The sequence below is a fragment of the Atractosteus spatula genome, chromosome 5 (assembly GCF_055471065.1).
Source record: "Atractosteus spatula isolate fAtrSpa1 chromosome 5, fAtrSpa1.hap1, whole genome shotgun sequence".
NCBI classification, from domain to species: Eukaryota; Metazoa; Chordata; class Actinopteri; order Semionotiformes; family Lepisosteidae; genus Atractosteus; species Atractosteus spatula.
In genome coordinates, this window is record NC_142710.1 from 63,394,753 (window position 1) to 63,420,999 (window position 26,247).

A 26,247-nucleotide genomic window follows, 5' to 3' on the forward strand; every position below is an offset into this window, starting at 1 on the left:
TGTTGAATGCTTAAGAAAAGTCACTGAATCAGTGTGCAGTCTTGTGAGGGTTAAATAAAAAACACCCCTGGTAGATTTAGAGACCTGTGAAGGAACAGATAACCGATTACAGTGCTGCTCTCATCCCTCACCTTCAAATTGCAAGGTCTACAGTATATGAGCTTCCTCCCTGTAGCTGTGGAAACAGAAATACAGACGATTGTTAGATTTGTGTTGCCCACCTCTGCCTCTGGAAAGATATACTAGTTCTCAGTGTTCTTTTCCTCAAAAAAACTGATACTGACTTTTGTTTGGTTACAATGATTGCTTGGTTACAAAGGTTGCTTAAGAGAAATGGAACTGGTATACTTCAGCAGGCATGTTCAAATTGAAAAAGTCAATTCTATCCAAACATTCTGCAGCACATAATAAGCAGCAAACACATGGTATGTTTCAGTCCTCTGAGAGTGCCATCTGTTTTCAGGCAGTATCCGAGCAGTCGTTTTCCCCTATTGAAGTAGGGTGCCTGAATTTGAATGTGGGCCAAAATTGTCAGCTGTCAACAGCACACAAATGAGATTTGTAACTGAGATGCTGAAATATAGTTGACTTTTTTAAGATGCTACAGTAAACCCTTTTGACAGGCTATAATATCGTAACACTAATATTGTTGTACAGCCAAGGATGAAAACTTGTGATCAAAGATCAGTTGTCATGGTTGGATTCACTGACCCTTTATTTCCAATGTACAGTCATTTTCCAAATCCTGGATTATGACAAGTGACATTAATTCTTCAACTGACTTTAAATTCACAAGGCATGCGCAGTTCTTAATGCGCAGATTTCTTTTAAACGTGGTGATACATGTCAGGCAACAGTCTTATATCAAGGGTGAAACTGATCAATTATACCATTCATAAAATAATTAGCTTTTATTGCCCAAGAGTGACACCTAAGACTTGTCTGGGCTTGCCTCGCCCAAGTAAAGTGTATTGTGTCAATGTAATCTTCCTCAGCCAGCACATTAAGACAAGAAAATTATGTAGCTAAACAAATAGCAGCAGAATATTAGCTTGATTTCTATTAGGAAACTGATGCAATTGAGGAGCTGAGAGGTGAACAACGATGCTCAGCCATGAACAAATTCTGTTTTTGTTCTTTTTTGAAAATCAATCATTGCACATACTATCTGATAACAGCTGTCCCTAAAATGTGTATCATCCACTTCAAATGACAGGATGGGTTGCAATTCAGATTCCAAAGATGTGAAATAAAAGTTATAAAAGCAGCACGTGAGTGAAAATGATCAAAAGATTCTTTTTTAATTTGTATTTTTGTCCTGAAGGTGGTGGGCTGAGTATTGCGTAGAGATATGGGGGCCAGAGGCTAAAAAGGAGTTCAGCACAGCCTCCCTTAGCAAATACAGGACTGTGGTCATTCAGTGTGTGTGGTAGTGGGGGGTTGAGACTCTTTTGAAGAGCTGTCCACTCTAGACTCCCATCACCTGCGCCCATGAGCAAAAGACTACCATGTTTATGTGTTAAGCCGTGAGTTTTCCTCAAAGGTTCTTTTGCTGTTGTGTGATGTATAATTTGTGGTTGAATGAATTCCTTTGTGAATATCCACATGGCGACACTCAACGATGTCGTGTTCCACTAGGAGTGCTATCATATGGGGTCCGCATGGCACCTTTTTGTACACGTACGATGTTTTGAAGGCAAATGGGTGGGGTTAACCTTCAATGACGTAGAGCAGTGACAAAGACAGGTTACAGTAAAAACATACAAATGCATGCATCCACATCTGTTCAATTCTGAAGGCTTCCTGAGAAGTGAAGTGTCCTTTGTCTCTACAACTTATAAATTGCTACCTTTTCTCTTTGTATTAGATAATAATTAATATAAAATCCCAAATATATTACTTGGATGTACTGCATTAGTGGTTTTTGAAGTCACAAAGAATTTCCTTACTTATCCATATCAGGCTGAATACCTGCTGATCTTCATTCCAGCTCAGGTCTGTTACACAATTGAACTCTCAATGGACTTAATGAGAGGATTCATTTGAACTGTTTGACCGTATTCAGCTCTTCAATATGTTGGACGTTGCGTCTTCACTATTGTATTTCATAATGCAAAATAAGTAAAAGAAAATCCCAAATGTTAGAGTAGAATAACTGAATATATAATATTATATATGTGAATTAGTTTTTTCATCTTGATATATTTTATATAGGATTATAGACTGAACAAATACAAAATATGATTACAAAATCTCACCCTGTGTTGAGATTGCACAATGTGATATTTGCATTTCTGCAAAAAAAACAAAAGTCTGCTTTTCATGTGAACTTTCATGGAAAAAGAGTTAGGTTTCAGAACAAAACAAATAATTGGTTTCTTAATATTAAATCTACAAACCCTGTGTCATTTCTACAGGATTGATCAGAAACAGCAAATAGGCATAACAAAAGCCATGTTTTTCTTAAACTCCAAAATTAATTTGATCAAAACATGTTTTGTTTTTAACCATACACATATTAGCAAAAGTGAAACTTTTTATATTTGAGGGACTTTCCTGCATGATTAGTTCAGTCGGATATGAAGGACAAATAACTTGCTTGATCTCAAGCAAAGAAGTGTCATAAAAGCACTATAGTTTCATTTTCATTTTATTTGCTGAAGAGTTTTGTATTGCAAAAACATGAATAAGGTAAGACAATTTTTTATCATTGAAATTAACGTATGTTAACATCCCAAGCCTTTTATTTTTTTGTTGCTTAGGAATGGTTGTCAGATAGCATATTATGCTGTTATTAATCAGACACAATTTTACTGTTAAAAGTGAGTTTTTGATCAAGTTTAGTTATTCACAACTGACATAAATTACTACTACTTACCTTTTTCCACTCTTCAGTCGTGTTTCCAAGATGTTAATTAGAGAGTCAAGGACAAAAAGAAGTTCTTGTGTATGACGTTTTTAAACACCGAAAAACTGAACAGCCCATATTGCTGTTTACATTTAAACAGGTAATACAGGAATGATCAAAACATTTTGATTATCCAAATGGCTTTTAGTGACAAGTAGCCCAAAGGGACATTCAGTACATTACAGTGGCTGTAAGATCATTCGAGCAGTTGCCAGAAATAATAAGGACATTGGCACTAATGCTTTGTAAACTGAAAATATTTTCTGTAGGGTCTGATGACAGAGGACATCAGCAGATTATATAACCATTGTAAGTGGATTCTTCATAACTAATACAACAGTATTTTTTAATTTCAGAAAATAAATTTAAGTGCTCAAGACTGGTAAACTTCCTAGAGACAATTCCAATAATAGTGAATGTGCTAATGGGACACATGCTGTCACACCATCATGATTCTCCAATTAATATAATGTATTCTCACAGAATTTAGTTTTACTTTCTGCACTTGCTTTACAAAAAACACAGTTTATTCTTTTATCTTTTGTCTTCCAGATAAGTTCTATCATTTCTTTGCAATATGCTTCGGCCTGGGAGTTGCACTAATATTCTACAGGCCTTTTTATTGTAAGTAGTCTTGCTGCACAGTGTTGTTCTATAATCGGGTGAAGTGTTTCTGCACTATAAATTATTTACTGTTTATAATGTAGCATTTAAATGAATTGCTTCTGAATCTAGGGATCTTGGTATTATATGTAGAATTCTTCTAGTTGTGAACCCTTTATTTTCTAACTGCTGTATATAAAGTGTGCCTGGTAACGTCTTGTTCATATTTCACAGCGATCATTGCACCTTTGGGGATGGCTGTGTTTTTCACAGCTGTTTTTGAAATTGTCGGTTTGTTCTTTGGTAAGCGGATTTTTGTTCACATCACTATATCACTGCCCTCCCCTAGAAACATCAGTTAGTTTTGCGTTTGCCTTCATTTTCAAGCAGAGAAGCCTCACTTGTATAAGTGAGAGAAACTCAGACTAAATCAGAACTTCACCTCACCCAGTAATCGCAAAGCTACAGAGCCAATACTCACTGACTGCTTGCCCTTGGGTAAAAACCCACACAATACAGAATCAAGTACCAGATCTGGAATTCACAATGGGCACATGGGGTGAACCCTTGCATGATACAAAGATAAAATATCAGGAAGTACTTCAAATGCTCTTACAGTAAGTTAATGTTAATTGACTATAGGATTCAGCCCTTTTACTGGGGGTTGTGTTTAGCTGCATTGTATAAATACACTAATTGTGTGTAGAGGGTTATATAAATATTTTACTAAAAATGATTATTTAGTTCAGTGGTGTTTGTTGCAGAAAGTCAGATTCTCCTGGAACGTTTTTCATATGCACCTTGAGAACTATAGGTAGGTTATCACAAAAAGGAGCTTGTAAACTCAGTTTTTTTTTGGTGTTGTAGATTTGCCAGCCCACACTAAAAAATGCAAAGGAAAACCGTATGATGGAAGAGGTGAGAGGAAACGTCTTGTTTCTGAATTATTACATGTTTTTGTCCCATATGCATCTTAGTTTTGCAAATGACTTTTCTGTGCCTTTGCTTTGCAGACTCATACTTGGGCTTCTGTGTTGCACTTGCTGTGGCATTTATTTGGCGTGACATTGATTATGGTAGGTGATTTTCTCTATTTCAATGCGTGCTTTTAAAGAAGCAGAATTTAATCTTGCTTTCAAGAAGGAGGTGGAGGGAAATATTAAAAGGATGGGCACAGAATGACTGCTGAGCATTGTCCACGTGAGTGTTGGACCCTTCTAAAATACTTAAATACTTTGGGAGCCTTCAGGATGAAAACAGCTAAATAAATTCAAGGAATTATCAATATAACATAATATAAATGAAACTTGGGCCAGAAAACATTACTTGTGCATGGTTTTAACAACTGAGGGACAGCAGGACATACATCTTTTCTGCTGCTATTCACAAACCCATGTCTAAACTAGCCAACATAAATCGTAATGATAATTCTGCTTTCTGAAAAATAGGTTTACTGGTTTACCAGTGGAAAAAGGAAGTTGTTAGAATGGCACTGTTCCAGATTCATTTTGAGTAATGGTGGCTTTTTATGTGCAGTTTACACACTGTCATATGGGTGGGGTATCACCACATTTGCTGTGAGAGGTGCCATAAGGAAATACATCTCTCTGTGGTAAGACACTCGTCCTACATCCAGCCGAACGCTTGGTGTACTTTTTGGTTGCCAAAATACCCTCTCTTTTTTTACAGGGAACAGAGACAGTCAAGACATTCTCAATGGTAAAAGGTATGAGTTCTCGTTAAAAAAATTAAGACGTTATAGGTGAAATATAAAGATCCAGTAAGTTGTTATTGTGGAATGACACCTAACAAGAAATATGCACGTCTTAGAAACATTCCATTAAACAAGAAAGGATTCTCGGTGCTGGTATCATTGAACCTCATGCTTTTGTGACATTGTTCGTATCTCTAAATCACATCATGAGAGCTCCTCGTCAATCCTTTCTATTGTTCTGTTTTTTTTTTCAGATTCTTCAAGATCTGAACACGAAGCTACCTAACACTAGAATTAAAACAGATTAAATGAAGGACCGTACAGGCTAAAATTTAAGTGCAATAAAACTCAATTTACACATTAATCCGTCTAGTTTTATTCATTTTTGCCTACAGCCTCTTTTGTAAACCCTGCCCTGAAGATCTCTTTTCATAGTTCAAACTGGCAGCTGTTTTTAACTGCAAGCCCAGGTTTCGGGAGGAGCTGCGGTTGTCGCCAGTTCGAGTCACTACCTTTCCGACAGGGGTCGAGTACCGCTGTCAGGCGGCTATGAGGAAAATACATTTTTTTTTGTCTAATGCGGGCTTGTGAGGCTTGAGGGGCGGATCTAATCCGATGTTTAATTGGGTATAGGGAGGGAGGGGGGAATCAAAACCTGGCACCTTGACTGGAGAACCGTGAACGAGAGTCTGGAACGAACAAAGAGAAACCCGCATGGGTGTCTTATATCGCTGCTCGTCTGAGTGGGAGCAGCTGCCGGCAATGATCTACATCGCATTCGCGGCTGTCCAAGAGGCGAGAGTCGAGCCGAATTCCTAGCTCATCGAGGCCCTCTAGCGCTGACTAGCAGGGTTTCGGCTCTTAAAAATCTACAATTGTTCATCATTTGGCTTTAACGGCTACATCTCAAGCACCGCACAGGGCAAACGCCCCTAGAGGACATAAGACATAAAACACGCTGAAAGCTAGTTCCCATTTGCTTTACAGGGGAGTGGATGGGAAAAGCAGGGTATCTCTCACTGGCACGGCTGCAAACTTGCACACCTTCTAAGAGTATTAAAACGTGACTCAAAAACAAGAGGAATAATTAAACCAAGGCATATTCGCATTTAAACATTACGATACAAAGTTTAACATCACATATCATTTCATTCATGACGCAAGCTTTAATTGGTATTTTCTTTTAAAGGTCCATTGCTTCTATTGGTAGTAAAACACACATATATTTAACTTTATTGCTAGTGATGACCTTGAAGATGCACTTAAGTTGTGAAATAATGGACTGGCCATTAACTGGAAACCTCCCTGCACAGCTGCACAGTTTCAAATCCTGCCAAATACGGCAGCACCTGAGTTAGTGGGTTCATGCCAAGCGCTGTTGTAAGTACAGTATATGTAGTATTTCTAAATCACTTTTACAAATTCAGGGTCCTAGACTTGTGACTGGAAGGTTGTGGTTCCTATCTAAGGCGAAACACGGCCGTCACACAGTTGAGCAAAGCACTTCACCTGAAGAGTTCTGGTAAAGCACCCAGCTGTGTACATGGGCACAAATGCAATTCACCTGGGATAAAGGCATCAGCCAGATAAATTAGTTCGACACCTTAGTGTACGGCCATTCAACTAGGGTGCCAGACGGGTGTCTGATATGTGAAAAAGGGACAGGTTTTGTTTTCATCTTCACGGGGTGCGGACAAACTGTATTGCTCGATGGGGAAGAGGGGGGGAAAGATAATCACAAGCAGCCCAGATTTGCCAGATTTCAGTGGCCGGTTTATTTAGAGAAATTCTCAGTGTGTCGGTCTTCAAGTGCTTTACGGCGCCGTCCGTGAGACACGGTGCCGACGTTCCTCTGCACAGCTACTTTGCATTGGTGGAGCCACTTAGCATTTTCTTGACCGCCTGTATGATGGCATCCTTGTCGATGCCGAATATCTTGAGTAGCTCTGCTGGCTTGCCGCTCCGCGGGACGTGGGACACAGCCAGGCGGTGCACCGTGACCCCTGGCTCTCCTGCCACAGCAGCAGCCACTGCTTCTCCGATGCCACCTGGGAAGATCAATTACACCAACCCCACAAACCCCCCCCAAAAAAGGAACCATTTTTAGAAGCAGGCTCAATACAGCTTGTCTGATCGCTGTTCAGTTCATTTTCACTTCAGCTTCTTAAGCTGCACGACAAGTTCCTGTTCATCTCAGACACTAGCCAGATCCTTTTACCATGTAACAAGTCTCAGCCACTGAGTGCAGGAGAGATTTGATCTGGGGTCATCCCTGTCTTACTGCGCTAGGCAGCTGCCCGCAGGCCACCACAGCACAGGTATCTGAATTTAAGTCCCTTACTGATTAGATTTGGAAAGTCAGTTTTGCCTTAACCTGAAGATCACTGGATAAGAGCTACAATTCAGGCAAGCTGGGATCCATAAAAACCACATTGGTAATGCTGCATGCAACACAAACTTTTTCCTCTATTTCTGAGTGCTGGCATCTACAGTAGGTTGATTTCTGGGTCTCTTTGTTGTTCTTGGACAGCTGTGAGCTTGGCTCAACATCAGCAGTCAAATAAGCAATGTCCAACACAGCAAGTTCCTGCTCTTTTATCTAGGTCATAGGAAGCCCAGAGGCCACAATAACAATAAAAAATCTTGATGGCAGATAGTAACTAGTGCTTAACATGCTGCTGTATTCAGAAAAATACCACAGCACTGTACTAACATGCACAGAAATATACAGACATTCAAGATTCATAGTTTACAATCTCCAAGAACTCTACAGAATGTTCAGCTGTTTTTATTTCAATCAGACCAGGAAGTCTGATTATAAACATAATCCCACCAATTTGCTGCATTTGTGGAAGTTACAAATATTTATAAGCAAAGCAAATCGCTACGTTTAGTTGCTGTGTTCTGTTTATGCCAAAAAAAAAACTACAGTCTTCTTCTTTAGGAAACAAAGAAGAATGTAACACAAACGTAATAAAACACAACTTAATTCAATGTACTCTAAACAAATTCCACTTAAAATACAAGGCTCTTGTTTAGTTTCACAGGAACTTCCTTATTATCTCAGAAATGTATTGATGAACAACTGTTTTATGGCATTTTAGCAATTTCAACCATTCTCTTTGTGGTCTCTTATTTTTTTCAGTCTTACCTTCGTAGTAATGGTCTTCCACAGTGAGAATACGACCCCTAGTGGCCTTTCCGTGTTCAAGAATGGTTTTTGCATCCAAAGGTTTAATAGTAAAAGGATCGATCACTCTGATGTTGATCCTCTCTGCAGGACAAGAACTGTATTTTAAACAGGAAACAAAGGCTGTGGCTATGCAGCTGTGAATGTGCCAGTACACATCCAGAATAATGCTGAAATACAGCGTGTCTGGGCATTGGTATGATACCAATTAAAACAGAAATTCCAAAGGCACACTGTGACCTTTAGCAAAGGACAAGTTTGCAAGTCGAGTTTTAGGATAAGTAGAAGGAGAATGGTCTAATTATAACAGATGACCAGAATGTATCTGGGATGACCAAATTAGCCAATTAGCTAATTAGCTAATTAAAAGACAACGACGAAGAGTATTTAACCTTGACTTTGACTTCACAGGGGCAATTTAGCGTCGTTGCCATTTTAAACCCTGACTTTGAACACTTGGCTAAGATTCTGTTGTCAAAATATCCAGGGACGAAGGAAAAAGAAACAAACTGTACATATAAAACCAGATCCCATAAGAAATCATAAGAATTCCACATGGCAGAACAGTGACTATGTGAAAAACAAACTGAGGCTCGCTCTCTAGTGATGAGAGAAATGAGTGTCAAGGCTACTGCGTACTATGAGTCGCTCACTTAGTGGCAGTGCGGCTTGGTTTATGTTAACATGCAACGTTTGCTCTGAGGTTTCGTGGTTATTTTGAGTGTTAAAAGGAAATGTGCCAAAGATCTATCAAATCCTAAAAACACAGTAACGTTTTAAATGAAAGTGAGCATCATTGTTTTGACTTCAGATCACAACCCACAGGTAAATCAAGGAGCGATCCATGGGCACACAGAAGAAAGGTGTATGGTGGACAGCATGCACAGTCCTGGGGACAGCCATGCCAGCTGGTTTTCAATACAGCTGAACCTTTAACTTCAACAAACCCCTATGTGAAACCAAAAAAGGTTGCATGGTTAGAGCCTTTTGCACGTTTTTTTTCTACTCAAAGGTTGAAAAAGCTACTTATGAGACACAACAGGCAAAAGGCAACCTCCTATAGTTTATAAACCGAACACAATTAAAGAATTCAAATTACACCTATATTTTGGTCTGTTAAAGGTTCAATTATTTAATTCAGTTTTAAGATAGAACAAAAACACAGGATAAAGAATGCTGAGAATAAAGATAGGGGACGTATTCCACAGAAATGCTCACCATTGTACAACATTCACAATGGGTTTTTAAGAGTGACTTCAACCTGCCTCCTCTAAGTAATTCTTACATACCATCCTAATCTATAGTCTCTTAAATCACAACTCTTCAGGCATGATAAACAGTTGCCATATATGTATTTAATTTTTTATCGAGTGGAGATCATTCTGGAAACTAGATAATGTGGAGAGGAAAATGGGGAAACATGCAGTATAAAACAGCTGTATCAGACACCGAGAGTGCTGCTCCGTTACCTGTGCAGTGGCACGCATGTGCTGATTCACAGCTCTGCACTGCTTACCTTTCTTGAGCTGCTCGGCTGCAGACAGCGCCTCGTGGAGAGTCACTCCAGCTCCGATCACAGTGACATGGTCATCCTTGCTTTGATACACAACCTGGGGGGAGAACAAGATGCCTGAAATGTTGGCTCTTTCCTGACCTTCTCACAGTTACCAAATGCAACGTAAAAAATAGGTCAATGGAAATGTACTTTGCCAAACAGCTTGTGCTGTCTAACCTACCGTACGTTAATTCAGGGTCTGTTTTACTGTTTATCAAGGACACAGGGTTTTTGTTAAATGTTGTACAAAATGAAATCTAATGGGATTTAAAAACAAATCCCCGTTATGTTTAAAATGACGCACACATACCTTGGCCTGTCCAACACGAAAGTCCTCATTGTTGTTGTAAATGACGGTATTTTCTGGACGACTAGTTCTTATAAAGCAGATGCCCTGCAACAAACCAAAACACAGTTCTAGAAATGAAAGTGCGCGATCGCCGTTTTGCCCAAAGCCCAGATGCCAACCAGTGCCCCTAAACTCTACACCGATGGCACACTGCCTACTGTGCACCACCGCCTTGAGAATCCTGACTAGAGACATAAGAGCAAGGCAGCTTTTTTTTTATGAGTGTTGTAACTCATTAATGGAAGGCAGCGCAAATCACAGGTAACCTTGAGCAAAGTACTGCGGCCCAATGGAAATTGTTTGGGCCAAATTTCTAATAACAAAAAAACTGCAATGGACTGGCATCCCATCCAGGCTGTTGCTTGCCAGGATAGCCTCCAGCTTCTCCCCTGAACGACCCTGAACTGGATGAAGTGGTCAGAAAACGGATGGTAACAAACTATAAAGAAGGGTTACCTTCGTGTTCGCCGCCAGTTCCACTGCTTTTTCGGTGGACACGCCGTCACATGGGTAGAAGACGGTTGCCGTGGGAATGGCTCTGAACATAGCCAGGTCTTCCAATCCCATCTGCGAGGGCCCGTCCTCACCTGGAAGAGGGAGCTCACAGAGGTCAAAGGCCGCGGCGCAGAGGCCTTTCGAAACCAAAAGAACTAGCAGGCGGGTAGGCAGGCAGGGAGACAGGCAGGCAGCATGGCGTGCAGCGTACCTGTTCAACGGAAAACGAAACCCCGCCGCCACACGAGAACTTCGATGAGACGGGAAAAGCGGGGGGGGGGGGGGGGGGGGGCTGAATTCTAATAGGGGCATCGCAAGGAAATAAGTGTGGAAACAAACCATAAGAAATGAAAGAATTAGGAGAAAAACAAGGAAAACAGCAAATAGATAAACAGTCGCGTAACGTAAACTTCAGCAAAGTCATTCTAGGACATTTTTTTTCTTCTTGAAACTGAGCTCTCAAAGCTTCCTCTCCAGGCTTGGAGGGCTGGACATCCTAACGTTCGTGACAGAGACAAATAGGGCATTGTCAATGGGCAGCGCTGCTACAGCCTCGTTACTACTGAAGGATTGGCTGTGCAGCTTTTTGGCTCTTATATCCTTTGAGAAGCACAGGCAACCAGCACAAAACAAACTAACCTGCTTTAATAAAGAGGCAAACAAACATCAATCCACTTTCATTTGTCACTTAGTCCCAGTCACGTACAAACGTATTCAATGAAAAGATAAAATCAAATTCATCAAATTAACTGAACCCCATACATCAGTATATTTAGTACCTTAAGGTCCATAACCTCCCAAGCATGTATGACTTACAATTTTTGTTATGAAAAAGAAAACTGAATCGTTTAGGACTCTGCTTTGTGATTTATGTCAACTGCAAAATATTCAATAGGAACTGGAGGGGATCCCGGCAGCAGGCAGGCACTGACCAATGGAGACTCCGCAGTGGGAGCCGACCAGGTTGATGTTGCTCTCAGATATAGCCGCCATGCGGATTTGGTCGTAGGCGCGAGTGAAGAAGGTGGCAAAGGTGCTTGCGAAGGCCACAGTCCTGTCCCGGGCAGCACAGCCAACCGCGACGCCAACCTGGGGTGGCAGAGGGACAAGCGCAGCGCAGGTAGGAAATCTCAGAATAGAACGGAGGGGGTTCAAAAACAAAGACACACCAGCTCGGTCGGGTGGACTATTTAGAACAGCTTTTTTCTTTGCAGTCCGGCGTTTTTCCTCTTTTAGGCTTTAATGTCCTGTCCAAATTTATTTTTTCTCCCTTCAAAACCAACTGCACCCCTCCCATTTTCAATGAAGACCAGATTTATTTAGTTCCTGTTATTGCAGTTTTTAAAAATCCCCCAATCTGCATTATTTCCTCCAGGATGAGAACATGTGGAATACAGCAGCTGGGAGCAACTACAGTCCCAGCTTTGAGGAAATGTTGACTCTTTGGCAACCTTAATTCAGGTCTACAGTAAAAAATACCAACCAAGTAAGCAGAACTTTATTGCACTGGTGTACGTCTCAAATACACAACAATAAAACATTTTTACCCATGTTTTGTAAGGCAGCTAAGTGAACAGACCAATTAGTCGTACATATAATAATGAAAAAAACATATTTCACTCATATTTAAATGCTGATAAACTATTTGTGTTAAACTGGAAAATGACTCCTCACTGAGCTGCAGCTAAAACAAAAAAGATGGTGAATGATTGGTGACAAAGACAACAGAAAACCAAGAGAAATGATATATAGAGAATACAGTTCTTTAGAAGAGAATATTAAATAATATTAAGAGAACAACCCATGTTATTGTTCTTGATCCTTCTAGATCTACATTGTCCTTTGATGTCAGCCAGTGAAATACAGTATTTAACTATAGTAATTTCAAATAAGTTTGTTGTGGATGTGTCTTCACAAAAGTGCAGTGATACCAATACATTTCCTGAATTAACGTTTCAAGAATTGTAATGATTAACACAGTAGACTGGAAAGTGTGATCTATATTTCTCTAAATGTAAATAATCTGAACAGTGGATGACACATAGGCCGACAGACGGAAAAGATGATAATGGAAATACAGCACAACCAAACTTCATTGCACTTTTTAAACATGTTGAACTACACAGAAATGTGAAGAGGAAAATAATACGGTATATGTTAAATGCATGTCACATTTTAGTATTTTAAGAACAGTATTGGCACACTAATCTAAGCTCATTTTATGCCTTCCTCCGCCAGGTCTAGAAAAGTTTATTATTGCTAATATAGTTTCTAAAAAATCCTTTCAGAATACTGTGTGCTTTGTAGAATCAAGGGCTCTAAAATACATACTTCCCATAAATACAGAATTCCCACGCTTACTCACCACACAACAACAACAAAAACAGAAGCCTACCATGTTCTGCTCTGCAATGTAACACTCAATGTAGCGGCTGGGGTGCTCATTCTTGAAGATTTCTGAAAAGGTGGAGTTCTTGGTGTCCCCATCTAGAGCGATCACTCGATCACTGGAACGGCCGAGCTTTGCCAAGGCAACTCCATACGCTTTCCGAGTGGCAATCTGTGAGGATGATGCAAGAATAGGAGAGATGCTTTGCAGATCATGGAGTAATCAGTGGCTATTCATCTAGGCCACCAGGAAGATTTCTTAAGCTTCCATTCTGCAATACTCATGTATGTACATTAGGTAGCTGCGTCAGCATGCGTAGGCTGCAAAGGAACAAGTAAAGGTTTATTCCATGCTGAAAAGAGAAGAAAAGGAACACAACGTTTCGGCTGTGGAGGCTGCTTCGTGTGCATTACGGTCAAAGTTTAAACTTCAGTTACATTTTATTAATAATTTTATTTGACCAACACTTTTATCCAAAGTGACTTACATTTCTACCCATTTAAACAGCTGGGTTTTGTACCGGAACAACGCAGGTGAGGTGCCTTGCTCAAGGGTAGAGCCACAATCACCTGGAATTTGAACCCACAACCTCCAGTTCCAAGGCCAGACTCCCAGTCAGCGCTCTACGCTGCTGCACCATTATGGCAGGAGTTAGGAAGGGTGTAGTACCTTCTCTCCGGGCTTGTAGCTCGGAGGGCTGGGCATCCTGATGTTCCTGATGTTGACAGAGGGGACGTCGTCGATGGGCAGCGCTGGGCACAGCCTCTTGTTATTGTTGAGGATTCGGCTGTGCAGCTCCTTCAGCACGGCGTCCGCCACGTCCTTGGGCAAAGGCTTGCCGTGCCAGCCCAGCTTATCTTCTGCCACTGGAGCAGAGAGAGACAAGACAAGACACAAAACGAATGAGTCTCCCAGGCCCCCTGCCGAAGAGACAACGCAAGACGCAAGAGTTCCTACAGCACGGGTTCTTCTGGCTCACCAGCAGTAGTCAAGCATTTCCTCCTCAAGACAGTAAAACATCTGCGCGGGTCGAACGGGCTTCATGTGTGAGAAATTATCATTATATGACATTATTTGGGCGTGTCGAAAATCTGTTAATTAAATGTTTTTCACCACATCGGGTTTGAATATTTGAACGTGTGAAGGCAGGGAAAAAGAATGACAGGTGGACCGTACCAAGGACAGAACGGTTAACCGAGCAATGTCACAGTTCAGTGAGCTCCAGAATTCTTCAGCTGTCTTTCGGTTTTTGGAGGATCAACATCACCTTAACTCGTTTGATCCTCATCAGTCTTTGTCTTATTAGTTCTGACAAGGTTTCTGTGTGACGCGATAAGGTTAGCTTACAGCTCCACTGCTAGAACGGTCTGACAGTGGGACAGGTTGTTTTTAGCTGAGCAAGAAGTCGGCTGGCCAGTGCTGCTACCTAAGCTCACTTCCAGAGCTCTGCTCTTGCAAAAAGTAGGTTCATCTCAGCATGCTGGGAGCATGGGCTTCATGAAAAATGATAACAAAACAAAATCGTCAAAATGAGACGCCTGTTTCTCGACTTCATCATCACAAAATTTGTCTACATTTTGGTATAAGTCCTTACATACTAAGAGGAATCTAATTACCACTAAACTGAACGTTAATCAGTAGAACTGGAGCAGTCCCTGTCAAGCAGTATCCCCTGCTAAAACAAGGAGTACACCAGGGAGCTACAACGTGGAATTGGGCTGTTCTATAATAAGGAGATGAACTTGTATATGTGCTCTCATTCATGAATCAGTCATGAATACTGTACCTGGGATTCCTTTCCCTTTGATCGTTTTTGCAATAATGGCAGTGGGCTGATGCTTGGCCTGGCAGAACACTTTGCAGAGCTCCTCCACACTGTGCCCATCCACCACAATGGCATTCCAGCTGGAAAAACCAACAGAATTAACAGAGATCTGCACTGTGCTGCAAATATTCCCAGAGTGGTGCTAAATCTCCCGGATTCCTGCTGAAGCAAGTGTTTACAAATGGGAAGTCCACTAAAGACCTAGACAGGGAAAAGCAAATATTCTGCAAAATGCTGCATAAAATAGTAATGCTTGCATTAAATGAATGGTGATACGTTGTGTCTTATTTGAGTCTGCATTTTTTTAGAGTTTTATTCTCTATCACACGCCAAACCACAGCCGTCGCATGTCTATTCCCACATCACGTCTTCTGGAACGTTTGTTTTTGGGTAGACCGAAGAACAACATTTTTTAAAACAACAAGTGCATTTATAAATAGTTTGACATAATCTTGGATTAAAAGAACTTTACTCTGTGCTCCACGATGACTTGCATACTTATGAACCAAACTAAAGAAGGTTCCAATAGTTTATAAATATATACGCTTATGTGTTACCTGTAAAACACTTACTAGACTACAATGTGCATTTTTCAGTTTTTGGATGTTAACACAGTTTATCCTTCCTAGCCAGTTGTCTAATAGCTTTCTATTTAGGTATCTATGAAGGAATGGATAATTGTGTCTCAATATGTGTAGGTGTGTCTCACTTACACCGAAGGTGTACATGAATAATCTGGTCTTTGCATATAGGACAGAAGTAGACAGATCCATGAAGGTGATTAGCACCTCCCAGTGCAGCCATCATGAGAGGATCTCAGCCTTGCAAACCCACCCAAAAGCTTCGCAGCGTCTTTGGTATTTTTCCACCTGGTGCTGCAGAGGGGTGGGGTCGCTCTGGCCCAGGCGGTTGATATCCAGAATGGCCACCAGGTTATCCAGCTGGTAGAATGAGGCGAAGGCCATGGCCTCCCACACAGCTCCCTCCGAGAGCTCCCCGTCGCCCAGCAGGCAGTACACACGGTAACTGGGAAGGCGAGAAGACGGGAGAGAGAAAAAATGGCCATCGTCGTCTGCAAGAGACACAGGCCGCTTCTCCCTTCGAAGTGACGCTATCATATCCCCCCGATAAATGTTTGGTATCCAGTTTCGCCCAGGGTACAGCATCACAGCTGGTGAAGGTAGAAAGAATTGTGCCTTAATGCATGCTGATGTGCCCGAGTCTTATACTTCAGGACTGAAGATGAACGTAGAAGATTAAAAAAAAATGAAATTCACTAAAGCATTTTCCGATGAGTGTTCTGAACTCTGTCTCCTTCCCTTTAGCCTCTAGCTGAATCCAGATTTGATCATAACTGTGTGTCTGGTGCAGGAGAAGAACTGTTAGATTCGGTCCAGAGGCAGAATGGCAGTCATGCAGATACGGATAGAGGTGAGTCATACAAAATCGTAGAGTCCTTCAATAAATATCATTATAAATAGTTTTTCACTTGCTCAGCCTTATCCTCCCTTCCTCAGCCTGAAGCAAAAACAAAATCTGCTGTGCACAAGCGGTAAGTTGACTTTACTGACTGCTTGACTGAAGAGTCTCACAGGTTATCCCCTCTCAGTTTGAAGTTCCTAGAAAAACTGTACTGATAGAATTCAGAAAGGAGGTTTACACTCATTTGATCACGCCAAGTCAATGATAATGGACCCTGACAGCTTTCTAGTCAAGTGGACACATCTTCATTAAAGCGAGAAGACTGACCAAGACAACGTGCATTACTACATGCATTCCAGCTCCGAGGGGAAAAAAAGAATTCCACAGCCAGTCCTGGGGCACCTCTTCTAATTCTCTTTCCCATCTTTACTTTTGGTTAATCACAGCTGAAGTGACACACCCACATAAGCTAGCTGTCAGCACAATGGCCTGTTTTGACAGGGTAAAACTGAAGCAGAGGAGTAACGCTAACATAGCTTTAAATATACACACGCTTTTAAAACCAGTGCTGTGATCAAATCTGCCCTGTCCCAAAGATGGATTTCTTTTGTTGTGTAAGATGAACACTAGGCCATTCTGCACAAATACATTTTTGACATTATACAATAGGACACCTTTTCACCTACAGAGCAGTGGTGTAGATTCAGTTCTGTACAACTTTAAAACCTTGATCAGTGGTCAGCTACTGACTGTTGGAATATCTGTATCTCATAAACAGTTTACTCATTTCACTTTTTTAAATTTTCCTACACAAAATTTCAGCTAACATTACAGGCTTTTATTATACTTAACATCTGTGTGTTGCTGTGTTGTCCTATAATTCTGCTTTAAGACCACCCTCAAGGCCTTGTAAATGCATTCTCTTCTCTTTTATTAGAGTTTATGTCCCCAAAGGAAAGTCCATCCATTGATCTGTTTTTAGTGGAGATCTATCTGAGAAAAGAATTTTGAATTTGCAATTTCAGCAATTTCACAGTGCTCATTGTTTTTAATGTGTACTATACACTTGTTTTTTCAATAACCATGTTTCAGCATACCATGTGTTCATGGCTAAAGTCATTATTATCACGCAATGGGTTATGAGGTCAGTAGTTAGCCTGCATATCCTAAAAGATCAAAGAATCACCAATACCAAAGCAGAAGCCTTTATAAGGGACAGAAGGAAAGAATCTCAGCCTGGATTATATTGGCTTACAGCTAAATACTCAGATACCACTGGTGGATTTATTGTTTAGCAAGCCTTCAGGGCATTAAGAGACTAGGCAGGCTACTTTGGACAAAGCTTCAACTACCTTTATAGGAATACCCTTCAACAACATCATGCCTAGACCTGCAGCTAAAATCCATTTTAGACAGTCTTAATATTCTTAATGATACAATTATATTATAAATATTATAATATAATTGTAAAATCATATTATTTAGTTAAACAATGCAATACATTCAGGTGTTTCTACTTAGATTTGCTTCACGATAGACCTAGAACTGATATGGGTAAAACTGTTAAAGCCCAATATTTAATGATCATTTTATTTGGGCGTGTCAAAAATCTGTTAATTAAATGTTTTTCACCACATCAGTTTTGAATATTTGAACGTGTGAAGGCAGGGAAAAAGAAAGACAGGTGGACCGTACCGAGGACAGAACGGTTAACCGAGCAATGTCACAGTTCAGTGAGCTCCAGAATTCTTCAGCTGTCTTTCGATTTTTGGAGGATCAACATCACCTTAACTCGTTTGATCCTCATCAGTCTTTGTCTTATTAGTTCTGACAAGGTTTCTGTGTGACGCGATAAGGTTAGCTTACAGCTCCACTGCTAGAACAGTCTCACAATGGGACAGGTTGTTTTTAGCTGAGCAAGAAGTCAGCTGGCCAGTGCTGCTACCTAAGCTCACTTCCAGAGCTCTGCTCTTGCAAAAAGGAGGTTCATCTCAGCATGCTGGGAATCACTGCGCATTCTGCTTACGCTAGTGGGCTAAGAGTCATCATCTTCAAACTAAAATCAATCTATAAAGGATAGCTTGTTTAGCAAAGGCTACAAAATCAGCCTCCCTGTCATTAAAGAAATGATTAATTACCTTAGCTGTTGCATTAGTTGCATCTTAAAGACTCGGGCACCCTGTTACCTTTTGATTTTACTTCACTATAATTAAACCCCACTAGCAAAGTTCATCTTCTGGAGTAACAGAATCAATAACAAATTAAAAAAAATAAAAATAATTGGTTTACAGCACCATGAGATTGTAGTTCATTATTAAACAAAATTCAGAAAATGTGATGTCTTCATTCTTTTCAATTACATGGATGGAATAACACACAACAGGGATAATGGTTGTTCCAGAAAAGGTTTACTGGTGCATGAGAATTCAGTGACCAGCTGAACTAGAAACTCTACTGCCCAAACATTATAACTCATCCTAAAGTTTTGAATTTGTCATAAAATGAATCCAATCATACAAAAAACCTTCTGAAGATCTTGAAAACGGTTTTAAGTCTTTTTTGTTAGCAAATCCTCCCTCTCTTCTTCAGCTTTCATTTCTTAATACAGTATTTCTGTCTTGCCTTCCAAAATACCTTTATAAAATTCTCACCTTTCTTGTCAGAAAGGAACTTGATCACTGTCCCAGATAACACCTCTCCAGACTGACAAAGAGGAGAAATCCAATTGAACTTAGCATAAGTCTGGCTTCCTTCCAGCCCTCGCAGGAAAGATCAGTGATTACTGTCGATGTGAATCTATTTATCTGTTAAAGCAAAATGTCAAATGTCACACCCAGTTACCGTTTTCATACTAGTCCATATGTGCAGCTCTGGAATGCAAAGATACCCCTAACCTTCGTGCGCAACTGCCTTTTGCAAAGGTTCATAAAGGTTTATTTTGCAATGGGTCATAAAGGAGAGAGCGTGTTCTTACCTTGCCTTATCAAAGTATTTGCCAGTGTAGGCCATGCCACAGGCTGCTCCCAGCCCCTGCCCTAAGGATCCTGTAGCTACATCCACAAACTGCTGCTTCTGAAATGACAAGTGAATTTAAAACCTAATCCCTTTTCCTTAATTCCTTTATCATCTATTCGAACTGGACAGAACAGGAAATAAGGAAAACAAACTGAATGCCGCATATAACGTAATACTGGTGGTAAAATGGTATAAGTCTGTTTCCTTTAGTGGCCTTCTGCCCTTTTTATAATCAAAAATATTATTTTGTAATTTTTGCTATTTTTCATGAAGGAAGACAAAGACCCATTCATTATCTTTATTGCAGAAGAGCTCATGTACTGTACTGTACTGTACTGTGATTACAGATGGCATAGCTGTCTTTAGGCTTTTTGAGAGCCAACATCACCTTAGCTCATGTGCTTATTCTTACAGCTCCTGAATGAGCAAAGTACAGCTCCTGCTTACCCAAAAGCACCAACTTTCATGATACTGTGGGGAACACAGTAGAATGAGTTTCTTTTGGCATCCTGAGCTGTGTATTCAATCATCAAAGGGGACTGAAGTCATATTTAAACCCAAAGCCGCAAGGCGTGCGAGTGGATTGCTAATGTTGTCCGATTCTCAGTGCTCTTGTCAGACACTTACCGGAACAGGGTGTCCTTCCAGAACGGAATCGATTTTCCGCAGGTTCAGCAGCTCACTTTCCTTGAGGTAGCCCGCCTCAGCCCACACTGCATACAGCACTGGAGCTGCATGACCCTACAAAATTCACCACCAGACCGGTTCTAAATCGCAATGCACATGTGTTCTGCCAACAAAACCCGTCTGTTACAAAGAAACTACAGATATATCAAGATACTAAGGTAGGAGCTGGAAAGCTGCTGAAAGTCAAAAACTAAAGCCAAGTTTATAATATCTCATTAGCTTTGCCCATTCTTGACTACCAGGAGCAAATTCGGAAATGAAGGCTGCTTAAAACCTATGCTGCACCAGTTACTCAGGGTGTTCCACAGGGTTCTGTGCTGGGACCTCAGCTATTTAGCACTGAGATGCCATGTCTTGGTCAGATATTTTCACCCCATATGGACTTGGGTTTCACTGCTGTGCTGATGACATTTAGATTTCATGCTAACAACTGAGCTGATTTCTTTTGATCTTTCATGTGTATTAAGTGAAATGTTAGCTGCATTGTGTGTTCAGACAAAAATGCTGCAAAGGTGAGAAATTCTTCATTACATTAATAAAAAAGCTGTTACATATTAGGACATGTATAATATATTTTATACACAAATAAACTGAAATGTTTATGTTCATGGTAAGACGTAATGGAAAAGGTAATTCTGTCTTCATAAGTAACAATTTATTTCCTAGATTTACTGCAAGTAATGTACAACTTTTAATCTTATTTTAGGGATAAAACCAATCAATGTCTGAGGTAAGATCCTTAACCGTAATACCAACAATGAAGAGCCTTTCTCAAAATAAGATTACTTCAAGGGAGCATTTCTGTCAACTCTAAAGTGCTATGTTAGTGTAACTACAAGACCACAATCACACACTGTACATGACCAGATCTAACTGTTTGAGACAGCTAATCCTCGCAGACATCCGTCTTACCTAATAATAGTTCCCCAATACCCACTGCACCAAATTCAACACATAACTCTCCCTAGGGGTATTTTTTACTATGAGATTCAAGTTGTATTTGGGTTTTCAGGTAAACAGAATTGGAGCAGTTCTGTGCTGAATGAAATGTGCTAAAATGGTCCTACAGCTCCAAGACTTTGTGAAGGATAGACTAAGGTCATTACTTAGTTACTACAATGTATTCTGGTATACAACAGTTTACTATTAATCTATTACTACTCTATTACTACTGAATTAGCACTCCATTACTATTGAATTACAAAAGCAATACAGTAAATTAGACTTCTATCATTAGTAAAATGATGACCACACTGTAGTACAGAATAGGCTACTATCACAATGCAGTGCATAATAGATCCTAACACTTACAGACAACTACAATTATGTTATAGACAATACCACAGCTGATTTATAATTACAATTGATTAATAGATGTATAAATTACAACAGAGGAGGGTATCCTTGTAGAAAAAGACTTCCTGACAAGGGAGTTCCCAAGATGTAAAAGACAAGGAACCATCTCTTTAAGGCCTAGTGTTTTACAGTTACAGTTTTACAGGTACCTCACCTTGGAAAGCACAAAGCGGTCATTGTTGGGATTCCTTGGGTCTTCGGGCTTGTACTTCATTGTGTGGAAAAAGAGCACGGACATGATCTCTGCCGCGCTGCAACATGATGAAGGATGGCTGAAAGCCAAACATAACAGCAACTGGATTAGAAGCGACTGAGCTGTCTAGTAAGTTCAGGCATTAAGAAGAAAAAAGAAACCTTTTCAGTTATTAATGGTGATAAGGACTTTGGCATATTTCCAGTATGCTCTACAATAAAAACAATGCAAAGGTTTCTGAAGACAGATTCCACATACAGTACATAAAACAAAGACTGCAATATTTCCAGTAGATTATAATTTGATTTTTTGTTGTTTTGGTCTTCCTGTCTTCTTCAAGGAAACCGTCTAAACCAAAGCGTGTAAATTATTTGAATATAAGTCCTTCCTAACTACAAAACCCCTCACTGTTCAGTTCACACGTGCCAGCTGGGAATATTTCAGTGCAAACTAAGTGTGGATGGCTGTTTTACGACAGCCTCCTGTAAGTTTCAATTCATGTAGTTCCAACTAAAAACAAGCAAAAGTCAAGTATATTTTTATTCTCAATCAGCTGATATTATTATTTATCCTCATTGATAACACTGTTCAATACCCTCTCAATTCTAAATAATTCAAGGAGCTTTATTTTATCTTAATTTATTTACAAGTAATTTACAATTGATCCCTTCTTGGTGGAACTATTTTAATCCTGAATCTTTTAGAAGCATTCTGGCTATTTCGTGTTTGAGAAATTGACTTGGCTTGGCTCTGAGATTTCCCTCTCCACTCCTTGACTTACTGTATTTCCGAGATCCTTTGGGAATGTGCTGATCTTCTCAACCAAGTTCCTGTGAACTTTACTGATAACTTCTGTATCTCATCATTTTACTACAACCAAGCCTATGACTGTCCTAAAAAAACCTGCTTCACCAATAAATAAACCAAATAAATTGCAGACTTATCCTCCTCTGCACGTACAGGGTCTGCTGCTAGAAGTGTCATATTGCAACTAACGTTTTTAGTTTTTATTCTTCAAATCAGTTTGTGGTGAGACAGTGCAAAACCACCAAACACCTTTCTCTCCTGAAGAACATACAATCTTCATGCATGTTAAATATTTCTTTGGGTAAAGTGGAAAAGACATCTAAATTAGTACACCCTTCACACCATTCATTAGCAGGTTAATGGTCAAACATTTCCTCCAAACGTTTCATGCTACTTTAAATGTTTTGTTACTTTCGGGCTGTGTCAAAAGATGAATACTTCACCATGTTTCCAGGAACTTGTAGAACCTTCTGGAAATATTTTAATATAAACCTGCAACAGGAACCATGTGGATGTCATTAACAGCATGGTGAAAATGAGTAAAATTACATTTTAAATACTCTGAATAAAGTATTTTGCAATAATACTTCTCCAAATCTAAGATACATCTGCCTAATATCAATTCAAAATCTTTATCCTTAGTTTTTTTTTTTCATTGGAGAACTCAATCCACACTCAAAACTTTCCAGGATAAAATACCTACTTACCTGCAGGAAAAACCCTGAGAAAAACATCACAAAAATGAATTTAATTTTCAAATTAAATGTAATGCCATCTGAAGAATGTCACAAAGGAATTCTCTGTGCAGAGCTTTACTTCCTATTGCAGGGATCTGAATTATTACTAATACTTTTTTGGATCTTCCTTTAACGGACATTTTTAAAACTTCAAAGAATGGTAAATGCTTTTTAAAACAAAAGGCCAAATCTGACAGCACTTCAAATAAATCTAAACGTCATTCTGACATTTTATTACAGCAACAAGACTTTATCCTAACAGTTCATATTTAAAACTGAAACATTTACAAACAATTTCTTGGAAATTGGCTCCACTAACGTTTTAACATTGTCCATGTTAAATGACTGGTTTAAAAAAACATATACTGTTCAACTAAGAACAATAAAGCCATTATTTTTTTAAATTACCAAGGAAATTATTATTCAAAAGTTCAGAAGAAAGTATTCAAAATAATTATTGGCACTGCAATCTAGAGTCTTGAATGATTTTAAACTCAGGGGAAAATATTGTTAAAACTACACTAATTATAATAATTAATGAACTATGCAAGAAAATAGATTTTTTGCGCATTGAAGAACTTTTCCAATAGACAATAGGAGGAGCTATGCAATACATATTCATTCACTCATTTCACTATTTAACGTAATCTTACTATGTGTAAGATGTGTTAAATTTGAAAAGCTAAATAAAATTAATTTCCCCAGCTTTTGATACATTAGTATTCATATTTATGTCTACACAGTTAACTACAGTACTAATGGTAGTACTACTTGTACTAGATTGATTGACGTATAAATGTAATTTTGGATTACATTTAATCAATCTTCTATTTATGCAATCAATCCATCATCACATCTGCAAAAAAAGGGTTATTACAAAGCTCATAGTGACATACAATAAAAATGTTTCCCATTTTTGGCTGTTCATTACAACGTGATTTTACATGTCTACTATACAGACGTACAGTATAGAGGGCGTGACATTTTCACAAACGCCCTCGTAAACAAAAACTCCGAAAGCGATTGGTTGCTCATTATGGCACTCCATCAGATTCTGATACAAATTAAACATGGGACAGTCTGCTCCGACGCCGAGACTTGAGCAAGTGCAGGCCAGCTGCGCTGTCCAAACCGCTGGAAACACGGGCGCTAATGCACAACTTGAACGGTCACTTTGTAACCTGCTGCAGTCACAGATGAATACACTACAGTACACCTGATACGTAAACAAAATGCATGAAGATGTCTTACTGTACATTCTTTGACTCCAGATTAGTCAGGCAATTTGTCTTAAATCACGAAAAAGAATTTACCCCGGGTGCGTTTAAGGACAACGTGAGAGAATGCACCTGTTGTATTTCTTTAAAATAGGTTGCATTTATGGTAAAAAAAAATACACTTGTGACTGCTGAAAACCTAGTCCTTTCGTTTACGACGCCCGAAGTGCGTGACGGATTTACTGAAGTTCTGGTAATTGTGGAAATTGAATACTACAGGAAAAAAAAATGCTGGGCCTATTTACCGCATTAGTTGAGTAATCAGTTTTATTCTGCACATAAACCTTTCGTATAAATACGAGGATGTTTACAGTGGGCTATAAAACCCACTCTCGCTTTTGTAAAAAAAAATCTGGTGGATATTTTAACAAATGCGTGTGCTTCAATTGTACAATAAACTGGTTAGTGTAACATACCGACTTTGGAAACATAAGGCCCTCTCTTTAAAAACAAACATGTCTTCTAGGAATGCATTAATAAAACAGCGACGTGAGGTCGCGCCGGGCGCTCATGTACTGCACAAGGACGGGTTTGCTAATAAAAATAAAACTATTCCTGATTAAAGAATGCACCTGGTTTTGACATCTTACCCGCTGCCAGCTGCAGTGGTCGCCTTGATGGAGTTGATCCTCAGCCGGTTGGCGATGTTCCTCAGAGTCTGCAGGGTCTGCTGGTCGGGTTTATGATAATCCTCCATGAAGACAAGCTGTCAGAGGCGCTACAGCTGAGGAAACTGGAGACAGAATCGCAGAGCAACCGGGAAATCGCTTTGACGCAGAAACTCAGCAGTAATAATAAGCCACGGTTTGTGTCTGTGAGAGAGGTAGAGAATGAGCGCAGGGTGGTGTTACGTACTGTAGGGCAATGGAGCTTCCAAAACAGAGGCAACCAACACACCCTCTCTGACTGCAGTGAGCACAGGCAGCGCACAGCAATGTCCTACTAATACACTGGCGGACAGGGGAGGAGCTGACGGACTGTACAATCTAGGCATAACATCTGGGGGCACTGTCTATCCCAGTCAACAGACCCTGTTTTAAAAGGGTTTTGTTTTTTTTAAAAAAAACTTTTTTGCTTGATTTCCAACGTACAGATGACAAGATGTGCTAGATTAAAAAAAAAAACAAAGAACACGAATTAGAAAGGAAAGAACGTCTTAGCACTTCTACCCTAATCAGAAATCATTGCTTTCCATACCTCGCCCATTTCATTTACGGTGTTTTACTGTGAGGGGGTTATGTGTCTGACGGCGAACCGCTCTTTGAAACTTTCAGATTGATATTCATATGGTTGAGGCACTTTGCAATCAAAAAGTATTTTTTATAAAGCTTATACTTTATTAGTTAATAATTGTTTTTTTTTATTTAGTTAAGGAAAAGTCTGTATAATGTTTTAATCTTGTAACTCTACAAAGAGCTGAAAAAAATCTATTCTATACCATTTCGCCTTTTTGAAGTCTCGCCTCACATTGAAAGACTGAATAACGCTGCAGCAGGTTGGAAGTTACATATACTATAGGTAAAGAGGGTAAGAAAATGCATGATTACAGGGGAGTAGGATACTGTAATTCGCCACCAATTGCTTTACTGATCTATCCTGAGTTGTTAAATTCCTTAGCTGAATGTCAGGAAAAAAAAGCTATAGAACAGGTTACTCACAACCGATTAATCAGTTTTCTTCTCGGAGCACAATTTCACGTTAAGATGTAGGATGTTATCCGGTTGA

The 26,247-nt window shown here is 39.7% G+C and overlaps 2 protein-coding genes across 4 annotated transcripts; one reads left to right on the forward strand and one right to left on the reverse strand.

Annotated features, from left to right (window-relative positions):
• The first annotated feature begins 2,034 nt into the window (after positions 1 to 2,034).
• Positions 2,035 to 5,589, forward strand: LOC148835445 (uncharacterized). Of its 3 annotated transcripts, XM_088915347.1 has the most exons (9): positions 2,035 to 2,691; positions 3,178 to 3,217; positions 3,461 to 3,532; positions 3,746 to 3,814; positions 4,379 to 4,429; positions 4,525 to 4,587; positions 5,048 to 5,123; positions 5,201 to 5,237; positions 5,480 to 5,589. In XM_088915347.1, exons 1-8 carry the CDS (start codon positions 2,683 to 2,685, stop codon positions 5,232 to 5,234), a joined length of 414 nt encoding a protein of 137 aa, XP_088771473.1. In that variant the 5' UTR covers positions 2,035 to 2,682; the 3' UTR covers positions 5,235 to 5,237; positions 5,480 to 5,589. The 3 variants fall into 3 exon arrangements, 2 of the variants coding, with proteins under 2 accessions (XP_088771473.1, XP_088771474.1); XR_016091039.1 differs by having other exon boundaries at positions 2,637 to 2,691; positions 5,048 to 5,237; XM_088915348.1 differs by lacking the exon at positions 5,048 to 5,123 and having other exon boundaries at positions 2,637 to 2,691.
• A 1,387-nt stretch (positions 5,590 to 6,976) lies between these two features.
• tkta (transketolase a) lies at positions 6,977 to 25,424 on the reverse strand. Its single transcript, XM_088915349.1, has 15 exons — positions 25,378 to 25,424; positions 25,113 to 25,255; positions 21,663 to 21,780; positions 20,093 to 20,206; positions 19,425 to 19,522; positions 15,863 to 16,054; positions 14,990 to 15,108; positions 13,873 to 14,069; positions 13,210 to 13,374; positions 11,747 to 11,903; positions 10,776 to 10,906; positions 10,281 to 10,364; positions 9,932 to 10,025; positions 8,377 to 8,499; positions 6,977 to 7,273 (listed from the first exon to the last, which is right to left on the reverse strand). Exons 2-15 carry the CDS (start codon positions 25,217 to 25,219, stop codon positions 7,086 to 7,088), a joined length of 1,887 nt encoding a protein of 628 aa, XP_088771475.1. The 5' UTR covers positions 25,220 to 25,255; positions 25,378 to 25,424; the 3' UTR covers positions 6,977 to 7,085.
• Positions 25,425 to 26,247: the final 823 nt, after the last annotated feature.